This window comes from Phalacrocorax aristotelis, chromosome 5 (assembly GCF_949628215.1).
Source record: "Phalacrocorax aristotelis chromosome 5, bGulAri2.1, whole genome shotgun sequence".
NCBI classification, from domain to species: domain Eukaryota; kingdom Metazoa; phylum Chordata; class Aves; order Suliformes; family Phalacrocoracidae; genus Phalacrocorax; species Phalacrocorax aristotelis.
In genome coordinates, this window is record NC_134280.1 from 38,377,162 (window position 1) to 38,400,651 (window position 23,490).

At 44.7% G+C, this 23,490-nt stretch overlaps 1 protein-coding gene across 1 annotated transcript; it reads left to right on the forward strand.

The window, feature by feature from the left end:
* Positions 1 to 2,402: 2,402 nt before the first annotated feature.
* Positions 2,403 to 22,650, forward strand: FRZB (frizzled related protein). The gene is made up of 6 exons (XM_075093995.1): positions 2,403 to 2,926; positions 12,854 to 12,901; positions 17,419 to 17,484; positions 19,535 to 19,739; positions 19,978 to 20,041; positions 21,630 to 22,650. Exons 1-6 carry the CDS (start codon positions 2,473 to 2,475, stop codon positions 21,738 to 21,740), a joined length of 948 nt encoding a protein of 315 aa, XP_074950096.1. The 5' UTR covers positions 2,403 to 2,472; the 3' UTR covers positions 21,741 to 22,650.
* The last annotated feature ends 840 nt before the right edge of the window (positions 22,651 to 23,490 follow it).

Below are 23,490 nucleotides of genomic sequence, written 5' to 3' on the forward strand. Positions count from 1 at the left end.
GTTTCAATTAGCAGTCTCAGTGTTTTGCAGCAACCACATGTAAAGACAGAGAGCAGGTTGCTGCTTTGCTCTCTTCCTCCAAAGGTGTTGAGACTGGCTATAGCGCAAATGGGGCTGTTGCTTCTGTAGAGCTGACCTTGGGGTATAGATGTTCTGTAAAAATCACAGTGTTTCAGGGCAGTGACTGGATTGCCTTTGCCAAGTTTCAGCCAAGGTGAATTTTTGCCACCAGATAGAAGCTGATTTGTACTAGAAATGCTGAGGGGTAATTAACGCTGACAGCCTGGCCAGCCTGCACCCTTGCCTGGGCACTGGCACTGGCTGCTTCCCCCAGTGCAACAGCACAAGGGCTTGCCAGCGGAGCAGGGCGCTGGGTGATCCTCTGCCAGCTAAATGCATAGGAGGTACCTTCACACCGACGCTGGAAGTTCTAAAGCCAAATCTCATGGGAATGTGTGTTAGTGCTTGTGGGTTTGTGGGATGTCAGCATTTGCTGTACTGAGAAGGTAGCTGCAGTATTTTTACTGTTTAAAAAAAGATGTGCAAGCTCATCTCATGTAGATCATGACTTGGGGTTAAAAAATTAAACGTATTTGAGTGGTAGCCTTATAGCACGCATAGAAATGTTCAACACATCGATTCTTTTTCCTCCAAAGCATAGGAAATTATTTTAAAGCTGTTCTGTCTAAGTATCGATTCTAAAACAGATTGGAGATATCTGAAAGATTATTTCCAGAAATAAAACACAGAGATCAGAAAATTTCATGCTGAAGAGGAAAAATAGGACCTAGAGGTCATTCATGTTGCTGGTTCTCTGCATCGCTCTGGCCCATCTCACTCAACTCGGATACCCCAGGACGCGCCACTCCCACACCCATCACTGCTCCCAGGTAAGGTCCCGCAGAGGAAGCCACCGTATCCAGTTCCCAACCAGCTGGGTAAGGTTTTTATTACACCACATACTTTTTAAACACGTATCTTACACTACAAGAGGAAATTCAAGCCTCAGACTTTGCTATGACTTAATTTGAGGAGCTGAGTGGGTGAGTCAAACCAGATCTCTCTAATTCCCCCTGCAGATGAACAGGCTCCCCGTTGCTTACCCTCGTGGCTATTTTGCAAACCCGGATGCAGGCTCAGGGGCGCGGGCTCAGGCTGAAGGCTCCTGAGGCTGTCACACATGCATGGATGTGTCTACTTGTCTCTGGGGCCCAAAGTTTTTTCTGGAAGCACAGGGAACAATTCAATCCTTTAAATTAGCACCTGACTGTGGAGGTGGGCAAATAAAAGGCTGACTGCTTGTGCAGAGATGCTGAAACAGGCACACGGTACTTCCAGTCCATGGGCTTTATCACAGCTCCCCGTTCACTTGGTGTTTGCCTTCGCTGGAGCTTCACAGGACTTTTGCAGCTGAGTTAAAGGGATCAAGGTTTCATCTGCAGTGATAAAGTTAAAAAATGCAAAAAAGCCTTCCCAGGCTGAGGACCCTGTGTTTCTGAGTCTGTATCCGTGGTTGCTTTCATAACCCTTTCTGATTTTTGGACTGGTTTCCAAGCTCTGGCTTCTGGCAGGTGTCTGTCTACCCCCAGGTTTGAATTAGTGGTAGAAACTGAAATAATAAACCCGCTAATGCTTCAGTACACCCAAACCAAACACATGATCGAGCAGTTGCTTGATACCTTTGTAACTTGGAAGAATTTATTCAGTTAATAAATGTTAGTTTGTTTACATCAAGGCTCTGTCTTCAGCTCAGCGAGGACACTTTTGGTCGTGCCATTGCTCTGCGAACTTCTTAAACATCAGTGTATGGTTGGGTTTTTCTTTTAACCTGATGAAGAGGAAGTACCTCTAGCAGCCCAGCTGAATTAATCTTCTTTTTTGAAGCCTCTCGGCATTCTTACAGGCTTCACCCATGACCATTTGAAGGCGACTTCTCGCACATACCCCTTCTCCTCCCGCTATTGCACCGCGCACAGCAACGCACGTAAAAACAGGCATTTCCCAAGTACTGGGCGAGCCATCGTCCTGCGGGAGATTGATCTGGAATGAATGTGTTTGTGCCCGTGTTGACAGCGATGTTTTCAATTTCTTCCCGAAGCAAACGTCCGAGCCCACGGAAAGAATTTTTCTTGGGTGTTTAGTTCTGTTTTGGGTTATTTTGCCTAGAAAAGAAACGTTTCCTGCGGCTCCCCGGGCTGCCCCCGCCGGGGATCTCCTTTGTTCGGGGCCAAACCCTTGGGGGGGCGGGGGGGGGGGGGAAGGGGGCGCAGGGGTCCCGGGAGGCGCGGAGGGGCCGGTCGGCGGGCGGGGCCCCCCCGCCCCCGGAGGAGCCGCCCTCCCCCGCCCCCGGAGGAGCCGCCCTCCCCCGCCCCCGGAGGAGCCGCCCCCCGCGCCCGGGTCCCGCCGCTCGGCCCCTGGGCTCGGCGCGGCGCGGCGCGGCGCGGCGGGGGCGAGGCCGTCGGGGCGGGCGGGATGTGGCGGGGGCTGCCGGTGCTGGCCCTGGCCGGGCTGCTGGTGCTGGGGCGGGCGCCGGCGGGGCGGTCGGCGGCCTGCGAGCCGGTGCGCATCCCGCTGTGCAAACCGCTGCCCTGGAACATGACCAAGATGCCGAACCACCTGCACCACAGCACGCAGGCCAACGCCGTGCTGGCCATGGAGCAGTTCGAGGGGTTGCTGGGCACCAACTGCAGCCCCGACCTCCTCTTCTTCCTCTGCGCCATGTACGCGCCCATCTGCACCATCGACTTCCAGCACGAGCCCATCAAGCCCTGCAAGTCCGTCTGCGAGCGCGCCCGCGCCGGCTGCGAGCCCGTCCTCATCCGCTACCGCCACGCCTGGCCCGAGAGCCTGGCCTGCGACGAGCTGCCGCTCTACGACCGCGGCGTCTGCATCTCCCCCGAGGCCATCGTCACCGCCGAGGGCGCCGGTGAGTCCCCGGGGCCGGCGCCGGGGCCGCCCGCTCCGCTCCGCCCCGCCCGGACAATGGGCGCCGGCGAGCGGGGAGGGCGAGCCCTGCCCCTTCGCCGCTCTTTCGGGCTCTTCTCTAAGGCTCTTTTCTTTCCCTCCGCTTTTCCTCCCGCTTCTCTCTCCTCCGCCTTTATCAGCCAGCCGCATCGCTGCTGGAAAAGTTTCGCTGCGGGGCGGAGGGGGCCGGCGCCGAGTGACAGCCCGCGCCGCGCCGCGGAGCGCTGAAACGCGTGGGAGCGACAGCCCTCGCTTCGCGTGAACGGCACACGTTCCCGTACCCCGCTTCGGTATTTCATGGGTTGCCTGTTAGGAGGGCAGAGCCAGCCGGGGGGGGAGAGGTGCTCCCGCTCGGCCCCGGGGTGCGCCTTCCTGCAGCGCCGCTCGCCCCCCCCCCGCCAAAGCCCGCTGCTCCCCTTCCACCGAGGCCGTCGTCCCCCAGCGTGGTGTGGGGGCAAGAGCCGTGCCCAGAGGAGCCCCGGGCAGGAGCTGGGGCGCTGTGGTCTCCCCAGCCTCCTCCCACCCAGCGCTGGCACAGGCACAGCCGAAGGGGAGAACACAGCCTCGTTGCTGCGGTTGGTTTCGAGGGCCCACCTGCTGCGCAGGCCCCGGTCAGGTCCCTGGGCTCGCCAGTTACGGTCAGCAGAGGAGCCCAGCAAAGGTGCGGCCTTCCACTGCGTTTCATTCCTGGCATCCCCGAGCGAGCCAAAGGCTGCCTCTGGCCCTGAAGCAGCTCCAGCACAGCTCTGACGGTACCTGACCCCCGTGGCCTCCGAGGGGCCGTTGGAGCCCCTCGTCTGTGTCCCGTTTCCCCAGCTGTGCTCGCGGTGGTCCCACAGGACAGCTGGCACTGGGTGTCTGGCAGCCGTCCAGGGGTGCCGGGGAGGCAGGAGCATCTCCAGGCAGTCAGGTGAAGACTGTCGGCCACTTTGGCCGCCATGATGCTGCAAACCTGCTGTCGCTCGGGGACCCTGCTGTGTTAGGGGTGCGCTCCCACCACGGCTGCCCTCGGGCTGAAAGAGTTAGCAGGGCACAGCTCCAGCGTGGCAAGAGGAGCACCACAGAAATACTAAATTGAAGGAGCTATTGAAGCAAGCTGGTTATCGCAAGTGAGGTTTGACCTTTACAAAATTATTCCAGTTCCTGTCTCACTTGAGGAAAGCATTTGCTGCTGGTGGAACCAAGCTATGTTTGCTTGCTGCAAAGTTGCAGCGTTGGTGGGTCTCCTAGGCCTCTCCCATCGCAGAAGTGGGAGGGCTGAGCTGGGGCAGGGGAGCAGCTATGAGGGGTCAGAGGCTGAGGCAGGGCAGCCCCCACATGTGCCCCTGGGCTCGTTGTGCTGTCTGCCGGCTCCTTCAGTGCCCGCAGCTGCAGTGCTGGGTTGTGGGAGCTCGCTGACGGGCGGCGGATCCCACCTGTCCGTCGTCCCCCAGCAGGGTCCTGTGCATGTTTTTTTCATGCTATGCTCAGCACAGTATTTGACTGTGCTTCTGTCCCGTTACCAAATGCTGTATGTATCCCACTGCCAGCAATGCCAAATGCTGTAATTCCTGTTTTCCTCTCCTAACAAAATCTCATGCTTCGGTTCCTGACTACACTGCCCAGCTCAGCCTTCCCAGGTGAGCTGCTCTGTCCTCTCCTCCCCATTTATTTGTAGGCCAGTCTAACCCTGCTCCTTCTCTGGCTTCATCGAGTTACCCTCTCCACCTCTTGAAATCTCAACTCAGTGACCGTACCCTGATACCTCTGGTTGTTACCACCATTTCTCGCTAACCCTTCTAATTGCTCCCCTCTTGCCTTTCCATCCTTCCTTCCCCCGCAGTTGTCCCCAGCCCGTGAACCCAGCCAGCTATTTTTGCCTGCAGCTCCCTCGTTGCTGCTGCTCTCTGGGGGCTGCAGACCTGCTGGCATGGTTTGGGGAAGTGCGGTTTTGAACACCGAGCGCCTTTCTCCGCAGCATTGAGGTGCTTTCAAAACCACCTTAAAAATGGCTCCAAACTGAGCAAGGCTTGGCAGGTCTGCAGCGATTTGAAAGCAATCACATTCAGATCTGGAGGGAGGAAGTTTGGCTAAAATTGCCCCCGAGTTACCTATTTCTGAGGACCTCAGCAGTACAATAACCTCTTTGAGGGATTCCAGGGCCGGATCCATGAAAACTCTCTTTCAGTGAATGAGAACCTGATGACATTCTCATTTCTGGGCTGAAAATTTTGAACTGATGCATTATGCACCAGCCTGAAAGAATCCTTCTTGAGGGAATAAAACTGCTCCTTTAGCAAGCTGAGCGAAGGATTCCTGTTCTAGGAAGAGGTAAGGTGAACACTTCCAAATTCAATTCTCCAAATAAAGGATTGCAGCCAAATAGAAGACACGAATAACCAATGGTCTGATGGGGAGTGTGCAGAAATCTTGCTCTTATTTTATAACCTAAGCACTCCCGCCCCTTGTCCTGTCTGCAAACTACATTTAATAGAGCAGGCAGAAATATAAATCCATCTTTTTCATGGGCTTCTGTTGTAGAAGAGGATTTTTTTTTTTTATTCTTCAGAAGTGGAATCTTGATTTTTCTTTCATCTTTTGCTACCTGCAAAGTAACAGGATTCTACTGTTTCCTTTCCTCTTGAGTTTCCTGTGTTAATACTGGTGGGGGTTAATGTATTTGTCTAGTCCCTTCTGTAAGGCAGCAGCCTGATGGATGACATGATAAGATGTTTGTCCTTATCAGAGCAGGAACAGAGTTTGGAAAGCCCAATTTCCATTCCTTTTCCAATATTAGACCATGCATCTGCCTTAGGAGTGCACAGTTCAGCTGGGTGCAAGGGCTCTTCTGACCCTCAGGACATACTTTCTTTGGGTTGAGTCGCCTGCAAGAGGCTGCAGCAGGTTAACAATGTGCTGGATCCAGCTATCATCTGCTCTCCTGCAGCTGGGAAGAGCTTGCATAGACGCTTGCAAAAATTCCCTGTCACCATTAAAGTAATTGGTCTTAACTCTCATTTTGATGATACCAGTTTGAAGATCATTTGAAGTTCACTTGACTTTTTTCCTTTGGCTGACGTGACAGTAAAAGATGAGATGTTCCTCTCCGATCACTTGTGTTCCCCATGCCTGGTAGGCTGTGGCTGTTGCAAAATGTGGAGAAACTGTTGTTAGTAAGACCTGTGGCAAATCCCAGTAAGAAGTTCACCTTTAATAAGGACAAGGAACTGCTTGAGCAAGTCCAGCAGAGAGCTGCCAAGATGATCAGGGGGCTGGAGCATCTCCCTTATGAGGAAAGGCTGAGAGACTTGTGTTTGTTCAGCCTGGAGAAAAGAAGACTGAGGGGGGATTTCATAAACACCTGTAAATATCTGAAGGACGCGTGTCAGGGTGATGGGACAAGGCTCTCTTCATTAGTGCCCAGCGACGGGACACGGGGCAATGGGCAGAAGTTGGAACACGGGAAGTTCCAGCTAAACATGAGAAAAAACGTCTTTCCTGTGAGGGTGCCAGAGCAGTGGCACAGGCTGCCCAGGGAGGCTGCGGAGTCTCCTTCCCTGGAGACATTCAGAACACACCTGGACACGTTCCTGTGCCCCCTGCTCTGGGTGTGCCTGCTCAAGCAGGGGGGTTGGACAAGATGATCTCCAGAGGTCCCTTCCAACCCCTACCAGTCTGTGACTCTGTGATTTGGTTATTGAGGCACAGGTTATGAGTCCTCCACAAACATCTTCTAGGACCTCTTTCTACCTGCGGCCCTGGTGGTGAGGAAGATCTAGAGGCTTCCTCTTTACAGGAATGAGGGAGGTATTTGTGTAATTTTCATGATGTTCTTCAGGGCTGCTGACACATTGAAGAGAGGAAATAGGCACTGCTGTGTCTGTGATGGAGAAGGCTGATAAGAACAGTACAACTGCCTTGTTTAGGGCTCAGAGAAGCTCTGCAGACCCCCTGGGCTTGTCCTGGTCTCTAAAACCTGAGTGTGAGCTGCTGTACTACGCTGCTGATTTGGAGGTCTGAGGTTCCTCAAGTCACAGGGACCACCTTCAAACAGGCATCCTGTGGGAAATACATCTTTCTTGATTTTTCATTATCTTTGGGAGACACCTGGGTTCCTTTACACCCAGGCAGCAGGGGGATGCACCCGGCACGGTGTGGGCGTTCTAGAGGCAGCTGTGACGCTGAATATTTGGGCTTTTTGTGGAAGATCTGACAAATCACAGTCCAGGATGGAGGATGAAAAAGCCTCTTGATGATACATTAACATCCCAGGTGTGAGGTTAGTGTATTCTTATGTCTGAGGTGTGGGTTTTATCCCGCATCCCTGTCCTTTGCTTTTTGGGGATGAAAGCGGCTCTGCTCGCAGACATCAATACAAGCTGTCTTGCGTGTGCAGGAGGAGGTCCCATTCACGTGCTCCATATATTTCAGCCTCCTTGTGCTGGGTGCATATGCTGACTCTGCCTCACAACTGTCTGGTTATCTGCTTCCTTCATTCAGGGTCCTGTCAAATCTTTAGTCTGTGAAGCCACAGGAAGTGCAGATAGACAAAAACTGTCTCAAATCTAAAATTTCCATAGCGGGACCTATCTTCTACATGTGAAAAATAACTAGCCTGACAATAGTTGTTGCTGGTGTTGAGATGCTGACTCAGAAAAGCACTTTGACGCATGTCCTTGGCTGCTACTGTCTAGCAGAGTGTTTATGTCACAAGTGACATGTTTGTTCCTGTTTCAAAGAGGGAACTGGCAATAAAAGGAGAGCAGTATGATGGGTACCATGCATATCGGAGGACAGATCCTTCAGCTGGGTTTCTGTCTCATTGTATCCTATTTAGATAGAAAAATAGCTTGAAGGCGTGTTGGGTTGTTAATGAGTTGTTAGAGAAAAGGGAAGCATCACCACAAACTATCAACTACATGTAATTAATGTCCGAACTGTTTTGGGTGATTATTGTAAGATTGCTGAAGAGAACTCTGCATCTCTCCAAAAAAATACCACCTCTTAAACATTAAAGAAAATTAAAGATTATTCAAGTGATGGAGACATATTTTCTTAAATCTTACATGAACCCATGTAGGTCCGGTCCTCTGTACCTGCCTGTCTGGCCTAAATGAATTTGTAGCAATCCAGTATGTGAATTTGACGTTGTATGCTTAAAAGAAAAGTGAAAGAGCCATTTCCCGTGCTTGTTTTTAATCTGTTATTAACTTAATTTCCAAAACAGTGGTTTCCAAACTCCAGATCAAATTTGCTCTGACTCAGACTTTGCATAGCTCTACTTACGTAGCTGAAATGCACAGCGGTGTTAGGAGAGCATTTCAGGCCGTACCGAGGATGAGCGGTCATGCCCAGGTTGTCATTTTAAAGTTGAGATTTGTTGTAGGTGTTTGCTCAAAAGTTGGGAGCAGCCTCATTTCTCAGTTAAAGAACAAAGTCATTACAAGCTTCAAGCCTTGAAGAAGACGGGAAAGGCAAATAAGAATATTTAAACCTTATTAATGACAATACCACTGATGGTGTTATACTATCACTTCTCTTTGTCTGCCTTTGTAGGCTGAGTTCCCTAGAATGGCTTTTATGGTCTAAGCATCGAGTCAAGACCTAGGCCATTAAATGTCATCAAAACCCAGTGGTATTCATTATGTGGAATAATTCTTTCTGTGGAGTGGCCATGTTGTCATGTTGCAGGCCACTCTGCAACTTGGAGTTCAAGTGATCTGTATCAAATTTTAACAAGGAACAATTTTCCTGTTACTGTGCTTCACTGTGCATGTTTTTGCAATCAGATTAGCTGAGATCCTCTCTCTGTTGAGACCTGAAGCAGAGTACAAAGCCTGAATTCATGCCTATTTGAAGGTTTCTTAATCAGTGGGGCTCACGGATGTGTCTGTCTGAAGAAGGTGCCCAAGCAGCAACTGCTCACTGTGGTTTGGTCTTTGGAGCAGGGTGCCTGGAATAGCTTCAGTAATATCTGGGCCATGTTATCTAATTGCAGTGGCAATCAGGTTTGTCTGACTTTTGGCTCTTTCTCTACTTTTTTTGGTCTTTTAGTTTAAACTGTGATATAAGTAAGATATTTGCTCAAAACTAAGTTTTACCAGCTTGTTTCCTTTTCCCAAACCTCTCATCCAAATCTGTGGTCCAGGCATTATTTCGTACACTTACTACGCAAGCGGCTTTTTTTTCCTGCTCTCCTTGTTAGTGGTTTAGTTTTTTAATATAGCATCCCTCTGAAAAGCGATTAATTAAAATGGCTATTGGAAAAATCAGTTTGGATTTTTTCTTAAACAAAATGTAGTAGGAAGTCTTTTGATTGGAGCTCTGGTTAATATTTCCTCTTTGGCAATGCTGCTAATCAGTGCTGACAGATATTTCTTTCAAAAAGATTGTTTTGCATAGACAAAACTTGGCAGATAAATCGCCTCAGAGGAGAAGTGGAACAATAGGAAGTCGGTTGTTTATTTTTAAAACCAGCTTTTTTTTTTTTTTCCCCCCCTGTCTGCTTTATGGCTGGAGGTCTAAGCAGTGTGCATCTCCTGATGGAGAGAGGTCTCTGCCCGTTAGACTGCTGGGGTCAGGGAATGGGATTTTGTGGCTGCTGACGCCCACCTAAGATCTTACAAGTGGCTGGTGGCAGGGATGGCCCAGACCCTTTTCCCATCGCTTCATCAGTAGATGAGAAGGGACCAGGGAGCATGAGCTTGGCCGGGGGAAGGATCACGGAAATGTGAAGCCTTTCCCAAGTTGTGTTGTACAGTGGTAGAGGTCTCCGGTCTACTCCACAAGCTCACGTTACTCTCCATCAGTAGAAACTGTTCATCCCTAAATAAGCGTGAGTGCACTGGGAAAGATAAGCATCAAGGCAAGGTCAATACTTGCCTGGTCCAAGCCCTTGCAAGTTGGGAAATGAATCATGAAGTGACGTATCGGTACCTGTTTACCTCTCATTTTGCTCATTGACAGACACCGCACTCTGACCGCAATTGCAGAGCACAGCATGCTGCGTGCCACAGCCTTCACGCAGGCACAGAAATGGGAGCTGTTTCCATTAATAGCTGCTCTGCATACATCTGAATTACTCTTGTTGCACAGCCAGCTGCTTCGTCAGATACCCGCAACCACTGGTTTGGGGTAAGACAAGTGACCTGGCGAATGAATGCAGAATTAGGAAACGGGTTGAAATTGTGGTGTGTTTAATTTGGTAAAATAAAATAAGTTGTGTACTTAGGAGTGGAAGGGAACATCTGGTGGAAAGCAGTTTCATTCCGTGTTTGTTTACAGGTCCAGGTTTATATTGGGCTTATTGTTTACCAGCCCCCTTGCATCGGTGTAAGTTTGAAGGACTGGTCTTAAGCCGATACACATGAGCATCGTAGTCCCAGGTGGGGTCAGGGAAGGCTGTGAACCCCTTCCAGGCTCTGGTTTATGTTTAATAGTAATTCCAGAGTGATTGGACTTGGTTTGCTCAAACACCATGAAGTTATGACGGCTTGGATCACCCCTTGGTTTAGGAAGGGAGAGTGCACTTCAGGGAGTCTTTTTCCTTCCCTGTTACCTCCATGGATGTGAAAATGATAAACATTCAACCTGATAGTTCCCTTGCCTTCTCTGCTGATGAAAGGTTTTTCTGCCCCCAGTATCAATTTTGTTGGTGTAGGGAATGTGCTTTTGGGATTGTGAAGGAACCATCTGTTTGGTCATAACTGAAGTACCGATTTGGGCAGGAATTGTAGCTTGCTGGGCCGCATGAAGCACCAGAGAGTTGCCTTGGACATGACACGTGCAAAGCCAGCCAGCCTTGAAGGCAACCTGAGAAGTTGGCCAAGGCAACTGAACGAGAGGGCCAACAAATCTGGAGAGCTTTCTTTGCTGGCATCTTGAATGTCCAGGGAGTGGTGAAACATCTCAGGCCTGTCTTGGGCACATGGAGGGGCAGAGCCACCTCTCCATGGTTGGTGGCTGGGAGGTTTTGCAGATGGGAGTAGATGGGAGGATTATCAGGCTATAGACCTGACCGCTGTCTATGCTGTTGCCACATCAGAAGGAACTGCAGCTCTATAGCGAAGCACTGGCTAAATGAACAAGACAGCAGAAGGTTGGCCACAGAGAGGAGGAATGAGAAGAAATGTGGTCATCCTTTACTTCACCACTTACAAGAGCAAGACCATTTTAATTCCTCTTTCATCCTGTCCTGGAATACAAGAAAGCACTTGATACAACGTAAAATGCCGGATAACAGTAGCTCCAGTGAATAATGAAAATAAAACACGTAAGTAAGAATTAGCCTGGGTAATTTGTCTTGTTACAAGGCAGCATGGAGAAGCCTTACAGCTGCTGTGGAAGTACCTGATATCCAAAGACCAAACTGGCTCCATGAAAATGTTGGGTTTGTTCTATAACCTAAGCTCCTGCGATAGTTTGGAACTTTCTTTGGAAGAAAATGGGTGTGAGTTTTACTAGCAACAGGCTATTGGAATATAAAAGGGCATCTCTTCAATCTATTCTGTTCTATGCCATTGTCTATACCCTTTCCTCTTTATGTTGGTAGGAATAATTAATCCTGAAGTCTGATTTATTTTTAAGTTAATTATTATGTTAGTAAGAGAATTAGTTGTTTTTCAGATTTACTCTTGCCCTGACTGTCATTTAGCCATATCCCCATTTCTGTAAAGGCAGTTTCACGTTGCTATGGCAAGTATTGATATGCATTAAGATTTTTTTGTTTAAAAGGATGGACAAATTAGAAGATGAACTAAGTAATATTAGTTCTCTTGCAAACAGGTATTTTAAATAGATATTTACAACTCTTGTCGTTAAATAATGGCCCCAGCCCTTAAAATTTAGTCCACACATCTAAACCCTTCACCTATACCAAATATCATCAGTGTTCTGGGCTGTATTACAGCCAGATCCTTACAGCTTCAGCTGCAGGAGAGGAACTTTTGTTACATGGTCTTGTATTAATTTGTTCTGTATTGTGAAAGCAGTGTGGTATCCATGATAATGTAAGATATAAGAAAGATGACGTTTGTATGATACCAGCTTCCAGAGGTGAAAAAGCTGTGTAAACTTTTGGGCATGCAAACTTAAAGAAGGGCTTTTTATTTGAAAGCTCATTTGTTTTTCCATTCTATGTGTCATTCTAATAAAGTACACTGCCTCTCTGCCAAGTCTTGCTTCTCTTGCATTTATTTTTTCCGTAACTTGTACAACATTATACGCATTAACATACTTGTTTTTCATGGTTAATTATATGTATAAATCCATTAAAGTGTGTGTTTTAATAAAAATAGGTTTGAAATTATGCATTTTACTAATGTAGGACACATTCCACTTACAGATGCCTCTAAAAGCAGTTCTTCGGGCATAGTGCCTTTTTTTTCCTTCTGTTCCTTATCTGTCCTTCAAAATAATCAGTATGTTTTTAAACTGAGGGGAAGGGGAAGGTCTGAAACATTTGTTTTGGCATTTGCTCCAACGATATGATTGTGGTTGGTTGGTTTGATTTCCTCAGTAACCAAAAAAACAAACCAAAAGTAATTTCTCCTTCATCATCTAATTAAATGCAAACAGTACGTGTACTTTTTGTAGATGCTCGTAAGTTCATGCCATAAATTTCCATCCCCGTCCTAAACCTGCCAGCCTATGCACTAGTAGAAATGGGATATTTAATCTGCTTCTGCATTTAACACGGTGTGCCAGATTTGGGTGAAGTTCCGATAAGAAATTGTGTCAACTTTTAACAGGCTGGCCTGTAGAACATTACAATCTGTTAGTTAATTAAGTTACTAAGTTTTAATATACTAAATATTAAGGAAAGAGAAAACATTGTAATGTTGGGTGTATTGAAATAATCCCATATTAAAAATACTAATGTTTTTTCACATATTTTATGAATCCGTGCCAGATTTCCCTATGGATTCTAATAACGGCAACTGTAGAGGCGCCAGTGTCGGTGAGTACACTTTTATAAAACTGTTTATTAAGCTATAGTCTTTCAAATCCTTTTAGTACTTGGTTAAGTAAGAGGGGTACTAAGTGATGTTTAAATACTCTGACTTGTCTTGGAATCTTGTCGATTGTGCTTTTGTATCCCATGGGCAGGTGGGATTTGGGGTTGGTTGGGCTGTGGACCTCCCAGCAGGCAACTCAGTTAACTCTTCAGCGTGTCTTTTAGCACTGTGTCTTCTGCTTTTGTCAGGGCAAAATTTCCATCAAATCAAAAGGGCTGTGCTGATTTCATTAAAAGTTTTGTCTTGAACTGTGAGAATGATCATTAAATGGGTTTTAACTGGGGAAAACTAATTAAGATTAATGGTTCATTCTGGCCTCAAAGTTAGCAAATTAAAAAATTCTGACCTCTGTGTAGATAACAGCAAAACACCCATTAGCCTGAGGCGATCGAGGCTGAGACCTTCTGAGACTGGGACAGCAGGTCCCTTGCCACTTTTATTGTTGTTTTGGTTTGGTTTTGCTGGAACTGCTTAAAACCCCTTGAGTGTTCCTCTAGTCATCAGCAATGCAAAGAAGCAAAGCCCAGATTGGTAGCTAATAGGTTGCAGAAATGTGAGTTCGTTGCTCAAACTAGACAATGACTATAGGTTTCCTTGAGTTTTATTACCATTCCTTTTGAAGTGTCCCTCTTAGGCCTTTGTCAAAAAGATGACACTTGGAACCTAGGGTTGGCCATCGTGTCTTTCCTTCTCCAGACGTGTTGATCAGCTACAGCATGCATCAATGCTCAGTTTATTATGTGAATGCCTAAGTCTGGTTATGGAGCATAAAATTAGATACCAAGTTTTGATAACTTCAGCATTAATCTCTATGACCAAATTGTAAAAAGGTATTGGTAATGCCCACTTTATATGCAGTTTTAAAATGTGATCAGTAGGTCCCAGTGTGAAAGTAGCTGTGTGGTTGCAAAACATTAACTAAATCCCAGTGTACGTCCTTCAGAAAGCCAGCTACAATTAGAAAAACCTGCCAAAAGTAAGCCCCTTAACAAGCTTCACTTTAAATTACCTTGAGCCTGCCTGAAAGACTTTGAAAAGATTTTTATTGCTAATATTAGTATCTTTTTAGTTTTAAGCCATTTTCAATTGCATAGCATTGAGAAAGTGTGGATTTCATCCTCTACGGTGGCTGTATAAGGAACATACAAGCTACACTTGAGTATGACAGTAAAACTGGATACCTTCAACGTCACCTTATAAGAAAGATATTAAACATGTCTTTAGCACTGGCTGTCCTCAGGGATGCAGACTGCATGTAATACCAGTAAGCAACCCTGCAGCGGAAAAGAGTAAGATTCTGTTACACTGTTGTTGTCATGACGATTTTCAAATAGCAAAAGGAAAATGAGACCTAAAAAGTCCCATCCAAAACATAGGGTGAAGATGCACAGAAAAAGCTGGTGAAAAGGAAGGGTAATATTTTTATCACTGCTTTTTGCTGTAGAAACACAGTTTCTGGTTCAAGGCACTACACCTGTTTCAACTGACAAACCTAAAAGGCTGTGTTTCATAATTGCTTTGTTTATATAGTTGTTGAAGTAAATTTGTAATTTTGCCATTGTAAATATAATTTTTTTTTTTTTTTTTTGCAAGTAGCAACCTGATCTTTTTTAAAAATTCCTGGACTCAGCTCTACGGTTTCTGGAGCATGCACTGCTGCGTATGGTTGCAGTCAGCAGTGCTCATGTATTACCCTTCTCTGAGGCACCTTGTATCCCTGGCAGTGTCCGCTGGTAAAACCTTCCCTCTGAGTCTGCAAGGGTGGTTTTTTGGGGGGGGAGCTTTTTTGCCTCTCTTGGCAGTAAACTACGTTGTTGCCTGCTTCATCGGATGCTTTTCAAGTCACTTAGAAGTTTTTCCAGAGTTCTTTTTTATGCTTAGTTTATCAGGGAAGCATTTGCCAGGCTTGAGTGCTTGTACTGATCACTGTTACAGTCAGGTTTTAGGTGCTGCATGCATGTATATTTAAGATGTCACATTTGTTGGTAGTGATCCGTGCAAAAACCCTGCTCCCGTGTAGTCCATTTGTTTTGGCATTTATAAGGAGAAGTTTTCAAAGGTCTAAATGTTGAGCTTTGTTAGTCCTATGCTGACTTGTATTAAAAAAGAATATTTCCCGGCAGATTTAGCTGAGATCTCAGTAAAAACTGGTGTGATCCTGTGCTGCCTGTCTCAGTGTTTGGGATATAATGTTGTTGTGGTCCTAGAGCTCTTCTGGTAATTCTGGCAGCTTCAGAGGAGACTACCATGTAAGATGGGACTTTCCCTCAGCATCAAGAGGTGCCGTACATTTTTAAAGTTGAGGGAAACATGAGGCTATATATTCTTGTCTTGCAATTTAGACTATTTTATTCTACTTGTACCACAGAGCAAAGTACTGTAGAGCAGGAGAATGTTAAAGTGTACGACTTGTTGGACATGAATCCTGAGATGCCTGTGTGAGCGTGGGTCATAGGAGCACGTCTTTTATGGCCTGTTTTGAGGCAGCTTATAAAATGGGCCATAATTTGGCCTAAAGTATGCGTGAGCTCCCACAGGCAGAAGGGAAGCCAAAAATCGCTTCCCTTCTCTGCCTTTATTATTTTAACACAGTCTCATACAAAAGCTGAAGTCTGTAGGACTCTATATATAGATTCCTGAGGATGTGTTTGAAATTCAAGGAAACAATATCCTCTTCTTTTGAAATGTTTTCCTCTTTCCTGTATTTTTTTTTGTCTTTTCAACTACAAAAATTCTTTCCATACAAAATAAATAAAGATTTTGGAAGTCCATGGTCATATGATACCATCTCTTTTTTTTTTTTAAATGCAAAAATCTTATGTAGCAAATAAAAGTTCTTTTTCAACTTTTCACATTGGGTTTAATTAAGTCACTAGCTATTTGCATTGTTATTTTAGAACAATGGTGTATAGAAATATACACCATTAGTGTATATTAAGTCTACTACCACTCAAATGCCAAGTCAAATGTCAAAACAGATGACCATATATATGTAGTACTGGGACCTGCTCTTTGCAATGAGTGCAGCGGTGGGCTAGGAGGGGGAGATAACGGTCAGCTGGGCTTGACCATGCGACTCCACCAAACTCCACTTACACGCTAGCTTGGAGTAAGTAAATATTTGCATTAGAATAACCAGCTGTGAAATATCAGTGATGTTAATGAACACATGGGTCTGGAGCTTCAGCCCCAGCACTCCCTGGGCGCTAATCAAAGCGTTTTTCCCTCTGTTGTGGTTCCCAGTTGTCTGGAAGCTGTGCCATTGGAAATGCTGCTCTGACAGTGCTCGTTTGTGTTGTCTTTTCAAGGCCATCCTTACCACCACGAGAGCTAATAATTTCCCTGTGTTAATTAAATGTGACATTCTGAGTCATAATGTTATACAGCAAGCCCAGAGAGGACGGTGGCTCTGTGGCCTGTGTCCATCTAGGTCAGTCCTGTGTAGAGCATGAAGCTGTTGGGTTGACAAACCAACCAAGATTGGTAAAGACTAATCTACAATTCAGTCAAAGGCCATTTGGCTCAAAGCTGGCTTTATTAATTGAGGGAGAGTCCAGAGCAGGATCAAAGGTAACACAAAACACTTGCAGTAGTCAAGTGAGGCCCTTCAGCCTCTTAAACTCAATCTTAAACATAATCTCTCTTAAACCTCCTACCAGACACTGCTGAAGAAACATGCTGAAGGTTCATTTTGTCGGGACCGTCCCAGACGTGTTCAGAGCAGGGAACTACGTGCCACTTGGTCCCACCAGTCTCTGACATGCTTGTAGCTCTTAGACATCTTTAGGTGTAAAGTGGCTGTGCCACTGTAAGAAACGTTATGGTGCCGTTCCAGAGGTGGACTGTCCATTAAGAATTAGCCACAAAAATCGTATTCCTTATGGTGAATGCCTGCTAGCAAGAATATCCCAATGTGCTAAACTGAGCTGAGATGTGTAGTTTCCAGTCCGATGTTAAATCATGCACCATCGTAGTATGTTCTTTCTGTGTCTGTATTACAGTCTGTATGATTAAAGCTGCAGAAAGGAGGGCATTCAGTAAGTGTAGTACAGAAGAGAGAACGGCATTGTAAGGATATGGAATTGCAGCACCTGTGAGCACAGAAGAAACCAAGGTTGAACCTGGAATTGGCTTAAAATGGAAAATCTTGTCATGTCGGACTCCAGGTCCTTGTATCTTTGTTGTTGTTGTGGGGTTAGTTGGTTGTAGTAGTTTTGTTTTGTTTATTAAATTTTAGCATGTCAAGTTTTCTCCTAGAAACCTTTGAGATATCACGGACAGTTCCACAACATCTTCCAGCAGAGCAGACCAGGAATACCCTGTGGGTTTTAATATTTCACTTACCTGTAATAAACTAGTCAATTCAGTGCAATTTTCTTTAGGCATAAGCTTGGGGTTTCGGGGAGATTATCATTGGACATACGCTCTTTTCTGTCTAAACAAAGTTCCTGTCTTTTAGAGCGCTGCAAATGCAAGCCGGTAAAAGCTACCCAGAAGACCTATCTACGCAACAATTATAACTACGGTAAGGACAGCCACATGGCCAGCTCCTAGCATTTTTAAGGCTAAAGTAAGGGGAAAATTTTTCATTAAAAAAGTCTATGGCCCCCTATTACTGATGGTTAAACCAGTAGTACTTATTATGGAAGGAAGATGTGGCCTGAAACGTTTCCAAATTAGAAGGATGGAAGGGATTAGCTTAATATGTTAGTACAAGAGTGTCTTTGTTGACACAAAGTGTTATTTCATTGTCAGCGCAGGCACCTGGGGTTCATGCACCACTTTAGTGTGAAAAGTGATGTGACAGAAATGACATTGTGGGCTGCTATGCTTGAACTGCATCTTTGATTTCGAGCTCCGACATGCTCTGATTTCACAGGAAAGGATGTTTTTACTCACTTTCATGCCTACAAACTCACTGTGGGATCTAACAGGCATACTAGGTTTTTTTCACATATTGAAGCCAGCAACGAGCACCTTGCCGGCTGTGTTATGCTGTCAGTAATACCTGTAAAGTGCATGGTGTCCATATTATGTCCTCTCTCGTCCAGATTGTCCTGGTCTTCAGGCATATCAAAGGTCCAGGCTGCTACTTTTCTTCATACTGTTTGTTTAAAGCAGATTAATTTTATGAAGCCACTGAATATCTATCACAGGAATTGAACAATTGGGCCCATGCTTTTTCCCATTACTCATGTGAATAGCCTTAGGGTTGCTGAACTTAAAGTCTTCATTTACATGGTAGTAATTGCATAACATTTTTTAAGATTATGCACTTATGCAACTATTGTCAGATATGCATCTTTTAAAAATAAATCCTAGTAAAAGCTAAAAAATTATAATTGTATTCAGTCAAACATCATTATTTTTTAGGTGGCTAGTCAGTTTTATGTTGTTTTGGTGGAAATGTTTGGGAAATCTTTATAGAGTGACTCTTCTCTAGTGGGTGCCACACCTGCACGTGGTAAAGAGTCACTGAGCATGCTACTGCCTATCTTTTCAAGCTTTTGAAATTAAAGAGGTTTCAAAATGCATTTGAAAGGACTCCAAACTAAAGCAAGATTTTGTTCTGAAATCTTAAGAGGTTTCAAGGAAGTGGATCCCTTGGGGTAAATTGTGCATGTTAAATGCATAACAGCTATTACTTATTAGTAGCTCTGTTTAATGTGGCTGCAATGCATGCTGGCTGATTGTCTTTATGGGCAGTGTATGAGAAGAGATGTGTAAGTCCATGGTTTTGTTTCTTCCTTATTACCTTTTACACACAGGTTAGGAGAAACTGGGAGTCCGGGAAATCTGCTGTCTGTAATGGAAAAGGACTCTTGTTTGCAAGCTGTGAAAGATGCGGCATTCTCTAGAGCATGACCTCTGGATTGGCTTTGCATTTGCATGTGGTATCAGTTCACTGGTCACCATGAGAGAAACAAAAAGCGTTGCTTTTGAAAGGCAACTTTCCCTCCTGTGCAACTTAAGGGAAAAAGAAAGGGTGAGGGAGGAAACAATTAGACAGGTCATCAGGTCAAGATCAGGAGTGTTTGGAGTTCATAAGGAGCAGAGCAGATTGGTGCTGGGTCACTGGAGAGAGAATAAAAAAAAGTAAGGGCCTGTTGTCCAGCAGAGGTAGTGATACGAGAAGTTTTAATGCACATTCACATTTTGTGAAAGGTTGAGAGTGACAAATTAAGTTCGGTCATCTGTACTGCAAGTAGTCAAAGAAGGAGCAGTTACAGCCTGAGGGAGGAGGAGAGTATCCAAGGAATGAATCAAATATATAAAGTGGAAAGGGTGAAGAAGAAAGGATGCTAAAAATTAAGCCTCATTTAAATAGGATGTAAATCCAACTGGTACATGACTGCCACTTGTGACCATACCATTAGGAGATATACTGAGCTACCTGCACACTCGTGGTGGAGGATGAAGTAATGAAGAGGTGGGGGCAGGGAATTGCTGGAGTTTAGCTAAGCTTTTCATAACAGACCATGCAAAAGACTAATCCCAGAGGTCAAGAAGAACAGCTTGAGGGTGACCTACATTATCTGCTGCTGCTAACTATACTCTTTGTGACTTTCTCCCAGTCATTCGGGCTAAAGTAAAGGAGGTAAAGACTAAATGTCATGACGTCACTGTGGTAGTGGAAGTAAAGGAGATCCTAAAATCTTCCCTGGTGAACATCCCAAAGGACACTGTAAACCTTCATGCGAACTCCGGCTGCCTGTGCCCACCGCTTAGTGCCAACGAAGAGTACATCATTATGGGCTATGAAGATGAGGAGCGCTCCAGGTAGCTCTTTCTGCATTACCCTTGGAGCATATTTGTTGTGGTTTGTTCCCCTGCCCGTAAAGCTGAACTTCAGAGTCACCAGCCGTGAAGAACGTCGTGTGACATTCTGTTTGGCTCCTTAATGGTATTCGGGGGGACGAGGCTCTCTGCAGGCACAGAGATCTTAGTCTGGCATGTGTTGGGTTGCGTAGCTTGGGCATGTCTGTTGATGGAGTAACTGGTTGTCTCTGTTGTGTAGGTTACTCTTGGTGGAAGGCTCCATAGCTGAGAAATGGAAGGATCGTCTCGGTAAAAAAGTAAAGGTAAGAAAATATCTCACCAAAAGTCAAGTCTTGCAGATATCGTGAAACATCTAACTAATCTTTTCAAAACAAGGGATAAAAATACATGTGCTGGCCCCAGTTAATTAATATCAAGTATCAAAAATTAAGTTGGTGTTTTATTTGCTATATTACTTAGAAGTGTATGCTGAATAAGAAAAAGGGATACATTGAATTACCCCAAAGTATACCAGCATAGCAGCAATCAAAACCTCTGTCTCAAAAAAGCAAACACTAGGAGTGTTTTAACTCCGTAGGCAAAACTGGGCATTCTGCAACACGCAGCTGCCTAATTGGGATTGTGGTACCAATTTACAAAAAAAAAAAAAAAAGGGCTTTACAAATGTTTAGTCTGACTTAGTCTGGAAACTAAGTCAGAATTACACTTTTCAGCTTTGATGTTCTCTAAATACAGTTCTCTTAGGAAATTGTGTGGATTAGCGACTACTTTAAATTTACCTTTCTCATAGTGAATTGGAAGCAAAGAGCTCAAATGCAAGCAATATATGAAAATGTATTCCAATGTTTTCAGTGTAAATGTATTCTAATGCCTTCCAAGTTCTGGAAGGGTTGCCTTTTTGAGTTCTGATACACCGCAAAGTATCAGTGATTTCAGTGTTGTTAGGAGTGTAATTTTACACAGAATATTGTTATTTTGACGCAATTTCTCAGCTGTTGATTTGACGTAATGGTTGTGCCTGTGCAAACCAGTCTCCTCTTCCACTCAGCACTTTCTTCAACAGCCTTAATGGTGACTGGCAGGGCAATACTGTTCTGATTACAAATGCAAGTTTTTCTGTGCACATTTGTCACATCCACAGAGGTTACATGACTGAAAAGGTATGGGGAGCTTAATCCAAGTTGTTTGATTTGGCAGAACTTGATGAAATCCAGTGCTGTAGAGCAAATACCACATGATTGCTGTGGGCTGACTTCTGCTTAGTTCCAGTTCTGGGGTGGCAGTGTAATTTGTTGGGTTTTTTCTGGGAGCTGACTTACTTTCTCACTTGTTTCCTTGTGGCCCGCGATCCATTGTGCTCTGCCTTCGCGCCCAGCCTGGGCTGCTGAGAACCATGCCACGCCGCAACCTGCTTCTCATCACAATCTCCTTTTCTGAAAGCATCATCAGTTCTACCAACTATATTTATCACATCTTTTTGTATTGCGGTTGCTATTACCTGCAACAGTAAAAATAAATAATAATATTGTTTTAAAAATTGATAGAAATCACTTGAATGTTTTTTCATCCTGCTTCCACCAGAGCTTGCACATTTTATTATTTAGAAGGTGAGACACTTTTCTGCTGAAACCATTATGTCTTGTATCAGCCCCGTCATTCACAGAGGCTACAAGAAAGCCAGGAAATGTTTTTTCATTTTAAAGTGACTTTTACCGATAACGTCCCATTCCACCATTTGAGCCCAGTTGAGGGTAATGGGGTAATGTGGTGGAAACAGCAACAGCTTTTTTTCTTTTTTTTGCTGCTGTTTGTAAACACATGCAGTTGTTTTACGTGATTTAAGTGTTTTCTATAATCTCTTTTGTAATTCCTTTGCCTTTCAATATACAGCGCTGGGATCAGAAACTCCGCCACCTTGGGAAGGGGAAGGGAGAGCCGGGACACAGCGACTCAGCTCCGAAGCCCGGCAAAACCAGCAGTGCCCGACAAGCACGTAGTTAGATGTGGGACACCGTATGTTGACATGCAGTGGACTATCTACCAAGACTTCATTGTTGGAGCAGCAAAGGAGAAATTGCACTATTGCACGTTATATTCTATTGTTTACTACAAAATAATGTTTTAGCTTATATTAGTTTTTATTCTCCCTCTTGTTTTCTGCCTTTTTTTTTTCGGATGTGCGCAAACTCTGGAAATATATAATTTTTTCTGTTATTGAGAACTGTAGAAAACTGCCCTTATGAGATGGGGAAAGATAAGGACATGTTGAATTTATCATTTTATCTCCTGAATCTTCTTAGGGAGAACATTCTGATGCAAGCAGGAATGAGATCTGGCAAAGACCATCGCTTAATGTCATGACTCATACTGGCTTCCCCCTTTCACACTTTCTTGGTCACTGTTTGCTGAAACTTTTTGTGTTGGGGGGAGGTTGTTACCTGTTTTTAAGCACGTAATTTCTTATTCTGAAATATAATTCTGAAATATATAAAGAAATGATGTTAAGAGAACTGTTTTAATCAGTACACCTTTGTTAAGTTTTCTTATAAATAAACCACTTGTGTAAGCCAAAGTCTAACTTAAAATATTTCCTGTGATAAACACGGTGTGCTTGTACACAGGGGACTTGGGTTTTCCAGTGCTCTGGACCTTGCAGGAAAGGTTGTGTAGTTCTGTTACCGCAGGATGTAATTTATAATGTACGACTACTCTTATAACGGCAGTTTTTTTCCCCTTTTCTTTCTTTTCTCTGCTGAGTTGTAGGAGTAGACTGACTTACCAGGCCTGCTTCTCAGTACAGGTCTGCACTTTATCCTTTTGATTTTGTGGTGTTATTCTTAAATCTGTGCCTACATAAACAAGTGTTCAGTGCTCAGTAAAATATGTCCAATAAAAGAATTGTAGTTGTCAACACAGACCTTATCTGACTTTTGAACCAACATCATATTTTTATATTACTGTCCAAAATATAAAAAGAAAAAAGTTCATTTTTGTGCTTTTATAAAATTATTTGCAGATAGTGCCAACATATTTGAAATTATCTTCTGTTTTGCTCTTCTCTCATGCTCAAAAGAAATTAAAATGGGGTAAATTAAAGAACAGTCCTCCTCACTGCAGCCTACAAATGCAAATGGCTGTTGTGTTCTCAGCTGTCAGTACTGTCTTAAGCGCATTAGGGCTGCCTTGCATTAAGAAAAGAGTGGTGCAGTTGTTAGGTATTTTGAAAATACAATGATAGTAAGTAAACACAGATATATTTAGGAATATTTATAATAATGCTATTATAAGATTTGGGTTCATAACCAGAGGTCTCAGGGCAGGTTTTCCATTGGGCTGGATACCAAGCAAGTTGAAACATAGAACTGTTTCCTGCAACACTCAGAATCTCTGTGGTTTTTTTTTTATAATGAAAAATAAAGGGCTAATTTAGGGGAAAGGATGGCTCTGAATGTTAGCAGTGGAATATTAAGGCTCCAGCTAGCTCAGTGTTTGCTCAGGGTACTGCACTGGCGGGCTTAGCAGCTGTGGAAGGACTGTCAAAGAGGAAGCTGCATTAGAAGAGTAAGAATCATTTAAACAACAACAACAAAGCTATTCCCATTTGAAAACATTGCTCTGGTGTATTTTGGACATTGTAGTTTGGTGCTTCTGTTCTCATCTACTCTGTTGCCTGGTTCCTGTGTTTTAGCCATGCTACCAGCGAGCAGGTCTCTGCCAGTGGTGGTCACAGTAGGTATGGCAAGGTGAACAT